This window comes from Amaranthus tricolor, chromosome 1 (assembly GCF_026212465.1).
Source record: "Amaranthus tricolor cultivar Red isolate AtriRed21 chromosome 1, ASM2621246v1, whole genome shotgun sequence".
NCBI classification, from domain to species: Eukaryota; Viridiplantae; Streptophyta; class Magnoliopsida; order Caryophyllales; family Amaranthaceae; genus Amaranthus; species Amaranthus tricolor.
In genome coordinates, this window is record NC_080047.1 from 5,156,287 (window position 1) to 5,166,232 (window position 9,946).

General features: G+C 27.8%; 1 protein-coding gene across 1 annotated transcript; it reads right to left on the bottom strand.

Annotated features, from left to right (window-relative positions):
- Nucleotides 1-1,689: 1,689 nt before the first annotated feature.
- Nucleotides 1,690-2,394, bottom strand: LOC130817809 (uncharacterized). The gene has a single exon (XM_057683748.1). The coding sequence runs from the start codon at nucleotides 2,392-2,394 to the stop codon at nucleotides 1,690-1,692; it is 705 nt and encodes a 234-aa protein (XP_057539731.1).
- Between the last annotated feature and the right edge of the window lie 7,552 nt (nucleotides 2,395-9,946).

The following is a 9,946-nucleotide window of genomic DNA, read 5'->3' on the forward strand; positions in this document are numbered from 1 at the left end:
CTTCTTCCTTTCTTCTTTTTCGACGACGCTACCGTTCAAGGTGCTGAACCCATCCCCTTTCTGAAACCATAAATCTTCATCTTCTTCCTCTCTTCTTTGACGGCGCTACTGTTCAAGGTGCTAAACCCACCCCCTTCTGAAACCCTAGATCTTCATCTTCTTCCTCTCTTCGTCCATTTAAAGTAGATCTACGATTTGAATCTTCTTCTCTTCTCTCTCTTGTTGTCTGAGTTTGGGTTTTTTTTAATAAGATTCGGTAATAAAGTCGCCTAATTCTTCTCTCTCTCTCTCATTCTGCACTGAAGTTGTTGTTTGGTGACTGTGAAGATGAGGATTCTTATATTTCCTCACCACATTCTTCTGTTGAAACTTCTCAAAATTAGGGAAGAACCATGGAAGTGAGGATGAAGAAATTTCGACTATGTTTGATTTGGAACTTGATCTACCCGAAGATGACCTTTTTCCTTCATCTGACTCAGAAGATTATGATGGTGAAGATGATGATATTGTTTATAATGTTAAGGGGCCCTTATCTCGTATGTGAAACAGTTATTTTTTCTCTCTTATTACATTTTGTTTTTGTTTTTCTTGATTATGCATATTCGTAGTGATAATTTTTTTTGAGGCCAATGAAAAGCTCAATGATTTTTGAAAAGAGGGCTTATTATTTGCTATAAAAATCCATATCCATACTCATAGTGCCAACCAATCTTTATGATTTTAGGAGGCAAAGAATATGTTTTGGATCTCAATGATGAAAACATGTTGCTTTCTAAGATATGCGCCTAAAATGAATTTTTTTTTTGCCATTAAAAACCCCAAAAATTTTCCATTAAATGTTTAGTCATAAACAACTTGTATGAATCTACATGATGTTTAACCCTAAACATTTTCATCCATTACAATAAGCCCAAAAGTGTGAATATAAATATTCAGCCCTAAACATTTTGTTGGTGCTGGTTGGTTGTTGTTGTTGGTCATTGTATTGCTGGCTGTTGTTGGATTTGTGTTGTTGTTGTTGTGTTTGTTGGTTCTGTTATTTCTTGTTGCTCCTGGTTTTCCTGCTGGCTCACAATAACTGTTGTTGTTGGTTGTGTCGCTTGATGGAAAATATCTTGGTCTTCAATTCCCAAGTACAGTAAAGCAACCCCTAAATAATTTGTATCCAAATGACGGAGTGACTCATAAATGATTTCTTTCCTAACTGTTAAATAATGTAGTAGTTTCCTAGCTAGTTTGGTTTTGTTCATGTGTGGAATATGGTAGTCAATACCACCAAGTTTTTTCAGTACCTCAACCTTACATGCTTGTAAGGTTATCCGAACAAACCTTAATGTTTAGTGTTCTAAAGCTTCAAAAGCACCTGTCACTGCTCTAACCAATTGTGTGTAGTTGTATGTTGCTTTCTGGTGTTGTAATGATTAAATAAGCCTAAAAAAACTAAGTCTAACACGTTCATATCTGGGGAATTTGGAGGCTGTTGAACTAAATGGATATTGAATCCATCTTGATTTGCAGCTTCCCTGAATATTAGATCATTGTCAAGAATGTGTGGTTTTGCATTATCTTGTAGTATGTACATTGTTTTGCTTGCACCTTCTGGCCATTTTTCTCTAAAAGCCGGTAAGATATTGTCAATTAGCATTAACCTTATGTGTGTCTTTGTTATTGATTGAATGGGTTTGGTTTTTACTTCCCCTCTCTTCCTGTTTTGGAACTTCTTAGTGCTAGCACTTGAGCTGTAAAAGGAAAGATACCTATCTTTCCATCAAATATTAGTTGACCTTCACTAGAATACATCGGTTTAGCAACTACACACATGAACGTAATTTTGGGAACGAATCTTTTTGACTGTAATTCCCTATGCGGCTCAGGTTCTCTTGGGGTAAGATAGTACGTTTGTTGTGTTCTAGTGAGGTAGAATAATTTTTCATCTATGTGAACTATGTTAGACATGTCACTGAATTTGAAAGCATTTATCTGTTCATCGTAACTGCAACTAGAAATACAAAAGAATAACCTGTCATTCTTGTTAGTGTCGGTTAACAGTGGCTTGATTGCATTTGTATGCTTGCGTATGTGTTTCTTTTTCTTCCATCTCCATACAGTTGATTGGCTAACACCCATGGCTATTGCAACTGCTTGTTGACTTGTCTTTTTGGCCTTTTCTAAGGCTTGGAATTTGCTTTCATCAAATGGTATTATTGTCCTGTTGTTTCTGCCAAACTTTTTGCTACTTGCATCCAATGTGGCCCCCTCCTTTTTCTGAGTTTTAACTTTAGCCCAAATTCTACTTACGGTCTTCCAGTGAACATCGTACTTTTTGGCGATTTCCCACATTAATCCTTGTGCTGGCTTTCCCTTTTTGTTAACACCAATCAGTAACTCATGCATTATTTCATTCCTTGTGTAAGTATCATTGCTATGAGTGGGTTTTGGGCTGTTTCTCATGACTTTAGTTTTTTGGAAAAGTTTTTAAATTTTAGATGGCATTAATAGTTTTCGGTTTTTGGCACATTTTTTTAAAGTGACTAACGTATACACTAAATGCATATTTAGTTTGTTTGATCTCTATTCTGAAGTCAATAAATGAAATAATATCCGTATTCACATGGCCCGAGAAAAGTGTTCGTTATTTATAGCCGTGAATAAAGTGTTGAAGAGATCGAGGAGAAAGTGAAAGTATAGATACAAACGCCCTTTATGAAATGTAATTTTAATTTTTCGGGGATGTAATTTTTAATTATGTAATTTAATTAATGGCAATTAAGACTTTGTATTTTTAATTATGTAATTTAATTAATGACAATGAAGAATTTGTTTTTTTAATTATGTAATTGAACAATTTGCAATTTTTCCTCCAAATTTAAATTTATCCATGCCATTCAACAAAAATTGAAGGGAGTAAGTAGAGTTTAATCAACTTCATTACCAATACCCACTACATCACATGGGAGTACTATTTAAGGTGGTCCCTCCATTTTCTTAATATTCGTGCCCAATGGACAATTGAAAAGAATTAGAAGGAGTACTTTTTAAGCATTCACAATTAAAGATATTAAAAGTTAAAATATTACCTCGACATGTGTGTAAAAGACAAATAGGACAAGTAAACTGAATAGGAGTGAGTATGTGTTAGACATTTTGTGGTGGTTCATTCTTTAATTTGATGTAGAAACCTTTTTATTGTAGTCTTCTCCAAATTTCTTTCTACTCCCTCCTATTCACCCAATGTGTCATATTTGATTTTTTTTTACCTTTTTTAGGTAATCAAATGGGACCACATGTGAAAAAAAAGGTGTTGTTTTAAAATTTTAATAGGGGTAAAGTGAAATTAATAGGTGTAAAAGTGTGAATATGTTAAGTTTAATAAGGATAAATTTATAAAATTAACAGACCTAAAATAAAAATAAAACATTTAAGATGACTTGACTAAATAGAAAATGAGACACCAAATCATTAAAAGGACATCATAAGTTACTTTCAACACTGCTTTCAAAGGCGGGTAATTTAAAATTTATGATAAAATATTTTAGGTCGGATTATTAATTTTTCAACTCATGTCCAAATGTATTTGCTATGTCTCCTATTCGCTCATACTTCCTCCGTTCTGATATTGTTGCTACATTTGCATGGACACGGGAATTAAGATAAGTAATTTTATTATAGAGTATAGTATTTTATTATTGTTAATTGAAAAAGAAAAAGGAAAAATAGGTTGTTAGGTTACTTTATAGAGTATAGTATAGTATTTTACTACCTCCTATTCAGCTGAATTGTCCCATTTTTTTTTTGGCACTATTCACTTATCACTCTTAATTTGTATTTTACTCTTAATCTATAAGTTAAAACATAGTCATATGGGATCTTGTTTGATTCGTCTCAATACAAGGATTATTAATATCAACTTTTTATAATTTTTAATTAAGCATAATTTGAGATATTAAGAGTTAAAATGTTGCCTCGACAAGTGTGAAAAGTCAAATGGGACAGTTCAGCTGAATAGGAGGGAGTATTATAGAGTATAGAGTATAGAGTATAGAGTAGGATAAAAATAGGGGTAGGTAGAACTTTAAATGATTGTTTTATTACTAAAACGGAAATGTAGCAAGTAATATAAAATTCCTAAAAATAGAAAATATAACGGGTATTATAAAACGGAGGAAGTATATGAATGAGAACTAACACACTTATTTTCCTTGATTTCCAAGGAAAACGGGGCACGTACTACTTCAAATAGACAAATATATCTATTGAGCAAAATGCAAAACTTTTAAAAACAAATAACTAAAAGATGCCATGCATGGCACAAAATGCATTACATTGAATTATATTTAATTAAAATAAAAAAATACCTACAACAACAACATTCTATTAGTCCAACGTCATAAAATACCTCCCACTTAGTGAGTTTGTGGAGCTTTGATGTACGCATTGATAAATTTGTTATTGAGCCCTACACAACAAAACCTATATAAGAAGAAAGTTGACTATATAACACTACAACATAATATACTTTTAGTAATATATATTTAGTGATATTTAATTTAAATGTCATTATTTTAAATTTTAATTGTATGTATAGTGAATTTAGTAATATTTATTAGATTCTTTAGCAGTAAAACAAAAAATCATACTAAAACGTTTTGCAACATAGAGTCTATTGATATTTCTCATAAATGACACTACAGACTATAGTAATAATTACATATGTCAATAAATTAAAGGCCAAATAAACTGTCATTAAATCACCTTATAATGAAAGTTAAAATAAAAACCAACAATTATTACACTAAAATTATAAATCAATGAAAATTTTTTAAATGTCACTAAATTCTATATCGCAAAAAGTTGATTTTATTGTAGTCTAAAATATAATGAGAATTCATCCTAAAATCAATTTTTTATAGGAGGAGCTGTATAGATACGCTATCGATTTATTTTAACATAATCCATTATAATCTAAATGAAGAATTATGTTTTTGGCCAAACAAATTAATAAAAAGAACCTATATGATATTAAAGCACATGATTAATATTATAATACCATGATTATAGAGTATAAATCATATCCCTTTAAATTATAAATGAAGACATGAGTAGTTGAGTACTATAATCAATGAAACACAAAACTATGGGATTGAAAAACTTTGTCTAAACGATACACGACATAGTTTTCATTTTATAAAGTAAAGTTGAGAACTTTCTACAAGTGGGCAAACTTATACAGATCTCAAGTATTAGTTGTCTACATTAAGAATTCAAGACCACTACAAGTTTATCAAATAATATTGGCACATCAAAAGATGTTTTTATTAGGTCTTGTATAAATCATTATCGTTAATGGGAATTATCAAAAATAGGCACAACTTGATTGGTTAATGCCAATTTGGGTCTACAATTTGACAAAAACGGGTTACACTAGCAATTGTGGAATTGCCTTAATATATTGAGTAAAGCATATCATCTATTTTGTAATTACCTTCTTTATTTTCTAGTCTTTTCATGTCTTAATTGTAGCCTTGTAGGCATATGTAATAGTAACTTGTAGGATCATGTTCTAAGACATTGATATAGAATTGTCTAATAGAGGCCATGTAAAAATTAATATATTCTTTGAAGGTCCTACGTAATTTTAGAAATTATGATATTTTAAGATCTTATATATGCGGTTGAACATATTCAACATACTCAAAACTTATCTTGTTGTCCAACTTAATACTTTTTCCGTTCTATTTTATTCCCTACACAAGAGTTTCATACAAGAATTAAGAAACTAATATCTTTGTGTTAAGAAGATCATTATAATCTCTAAAGAGATAGGTGTAAAAGTTAATGAGATATATGTAAGGAAAAAGGCTAGGGCGAGATAGACATTTACATATATAGCTATTTTTTCTTGCCAAAAGTAGTAATGTAACAAGTAATTTAAAATAGGTAAATAAAAATTAAAGAATATATATTGTAACTGATAGAAAATGAGGAATTTGCAAGTATAATGAACATATATGTTTTTTAATATTTTCAAAAAAAAGCCTCGTGAACTATCAAAAAAAAATTAGTTACAAATTTATCTAGATTGTTATTAATTGATTGTATTTAATTCAATAAATTTAAATGAACTGAATTTTTACATATTGTAAAATTTTAATTTTAAGTACAGTTACTTTAATTTGAAATTTACCTTGACATTGACTTTAATTTTCTTTAAACTTAATTAATTTAAGTCTGGATTGTATGTGATTAACTCAGCTTTTTAATCTCTTAGAACATATTTTAAAGCAATCTCAAAGGTTGTTTTGACGTTAAATAATCATATATCAAATTAAAAAGCTTGAAAATTTCAAGTGTCACAGCTAATAAAGAGTGTTTGCCAAATGAAACTTATTTATTGAGTAAAGAAAAATGAAACTAAAGAGTGTTTAACGTTAAATATTTGTTTTTTAATAATTAAAAAAAAATTCTACATATTAAAGAATGTAAAATAAAAGTGTTCAATAATAAGGTTCTTGAATACGTGTATAAAAAAAGAAAAATTATTGTGTAGAATACAATTTTTTTTTTCAATTTTTCTACAATAATACCAATTATTGATTAACCATGAATAATACCAACTTAAAGGGGTGTTTTCCTAGAAAATCCCTAACATGTTAAAAATCAAACTATAGGTGATTATAAGACAAAAAAATTGGTAGATTAGTTAATAAACTAAAGTTGGTATTATTCTAGGAAAATACCCCCTAAGTTGGTATTATTCAAAGTTAATCAATAATTGGTATTATTGTAGGAAAATAACAAAAGATTGTATTATTCACGGTAATTTTTTCTATAAAAAATTGTTGGGAGAAAGACTTTAAATGTTACATAGCTTCTTTATACAGTGAATTTTCAATATTTTTCTTCAGAAGGTTAAATATGTTTAAACAAATCCTTACTATAATTTTTGAAACCTGCAATTTCAAATTCATATATTATTTTACAATCTAATTTAACTTAAACTTTAAAAAATTATTTAAACAAGTCAGCGCAATAAAATAAAATTTCGTATTGATTTAAATTTAAATTGCAGCAAAAATCTTAAGTACTAGGTCATCTCCTAAGTTTAAGGTACCTAATACCCTGTATAATATAAATACTAATTTCTGAAATTATTATAATTTTAATAAATAAATATAGTAACTTATTCAAAATAAATTTCACAAATATTATTAAGTTATACGAATTATATTATAAATCAAATTTCATTTTGTTCACATATAGAATTCCATTTGATATTTGAAAAACACCTCGATTGATATGATTTAAATTATAAAAATAAAACCATATCCCTATATATTATTCACTTTTTTATTAAAAAAAAAAAAAGTCACTATTTGTAGTATTTGAAATGGTGAATAAATACATGAGATATTATGTACCTAGAATTGCTCCAACTTAATGGACAAATCGTTTAGAATATTAATACTTATGCTGTTTTGCAGATCCATTGCAAGTGATAGCTGCCACCTTTTTTCTTATTGGTTATTTAGGTTAAAAGTTGGTAATCATTTTTGGAATGAGAAATGCAAATTTTAACTTATTATATAGTAGTAAGTTGCTATTTTTAATTATTAATTAGATTGTAAACACAGGTTTTTACAGTCAAAGATAGTTGGCAAAGACAGTGTGTTAACTTGTACCCTACATGTGATTAGGATACAAGACTAATTAATATTACTGATTACTGATAACTGATTTAATTAGTTGATTTTATCAACTATTTTTAATAAACTGATTTTAGACGCAAGGCTACAAACAGTTGATTAAAATTAGCTTATTTATAATAATAAATTATTTCAATAACCAATTAATTTATAAAACAATAATTAATTTTATCAAATTAAGTTAAAATTCCCTAACTATAAACTATTTTTGCCAAAGTGCATAGATTTTAATCATTTACGAATCACAACAATTAGTTGATCTTTGTTTATTTCATATAGTATTTTATTATATTACATACCAATATTTTCATTGTTTATTTCTAGCGCGTTACATATGAATATTTGTATTTGTTTTTACTTTATTCATCTTTTTAAAAAGTGTTTTCAACTCTATGGATTTATTATTTGATAAAAAAAAAGTGCTAGAATAGTAAATTGTTTAAAATAGGAATACAACTCAGTGACGGACTTTTTTTTTTTTTTTTGGTAGGATCTACTAACAAAATAGAATTATTAATATGATTTTTTAACAGTACAAAAAATTGAAATAAAGGTGGAATTGCTCACTTAAAAGACTTTTTCTATATAGAAGTTTGTTTGATGCATTGTAGATATCGGATAATATTTTTATCAATAAATTAGTATAAATTTTCGAGCAATGCATGGAGTTTTTTTACAAAGATATTAATTTATATAATTTTCAAAGATATGTAATATAAACGTACTATATACTAAATATGAAGTAATAATTGTTAAGATATGGTGATATACGACATAATTTATTCGTATAATAAACTTAAATAGTTTATAGATTATCTTTAAAATAAGAAATGAAATTGTCTTGTAAGTTCTCCTAAAAACAATGTCTTGTAAGTTAATACTATCTCCTATTCACCTTAGGAGTCTCATTTGACTTTTCACGAATTTTAAGAAGAGTTAAAAGTGGGACCCTAAGGGTAGGAAAGAGAGTAATATTATGGGGTTTTAATGTAAGGGAAGAAAATTAGTATGGGTAATGGAGGGTACAATTGAAAATAGGATAAAGCTACTAAGGGCATAAAAGTCAAAAACCCATACCAAAAATAGAAATTGAACAATTAAGGTGACTTGACCATAAAAAAAATGGGACACATAAGCTGAATAGGAGGGAGTATAATTGATTCATCTATTAAATTACGTATAAATCTTTTTAATAGATCTTGTTATCTTTGTCATACTCTAATATTGGGATCTGCAATTATGATGAATATTCCATAAATCAATACAAAAAAAGTTAAACTTAAATCATAGAAAATTAATTTAAAGTATTCTTTTTTTTTTTTTTATGAGAACCTACTTCAAAAGATGTGTTGGTTTGGGCAATTAGTTATTTAATTAATTGACACGTAATTGTTAACCATTTAAAAAAATGACATTTGTCAAAACTCCCATAAATTGTTATTTGTCATTATGTCAAAAATTATTAAATAGTATTTAGACATATTTTGCTGTCATAAGATTTTTAGAATAACTAAACCTATATATTTTTTTTGAAAACCTAATTGAAATGATGTGTTGATTTGGCAATTTGTTATTTAATTAATTGACACATAATAATGTGTTAAGTATTGCAATAATGACACTTGGCAAAGCTTTCAGGAGCTATCATTTGTCATTTTACAACAAAATTATTAAATAGTATGATTATTATTTATGTGTAATATTTTGTTGTAATAAAATCTTTAGAATAATTAACCCATTATTTTTTTGAAAATCTGCTTAAAATGATGTGTTGATTTGTATAATTAATTATCTGATTAATTGACACATAATAATGTCTAATCATTGAAATAGTGATATTTGGCCAAGCTCTCATAAACTGTCATTTTCGTTTTACAATAAACTTATTAAATAATATAAGTTTCCTTAAAAAACAGGTATAGATCAGCCACTTTAGTATGCTTCAAGCTACAAATAGCTTAGACCCAAATCAATTATCGGAACAATTATATCTATTTAAAGTGGTCGATAATACACAGTAAAATTAGCACCACTTGAAGATTACTAATTAAAATAAGTTTTGTCATTACCTCAAATTTATAGAAGTTAAAATTTGTAATTTTTGTATTTTGGCTTAGAGCATTATCCTATGTGAGTAAATGTTATTAAAATTATATGTATTTTTTATTTAAGTTAATTTTACATTAAAAATCAAATTTGAATCGCTTGCTCTCATCTCTTTTTTCTCAAAAGCCTCATATTTT

Coding starts and splice junctions, on each gene's coding strand:
- LOC130817809 (XM_057683748.1), bottom strand. CDS start 2,394: ATGCATGAGTTACTGATTGGTGTTAACAAAAAGGGAAAGCCAGCACAA.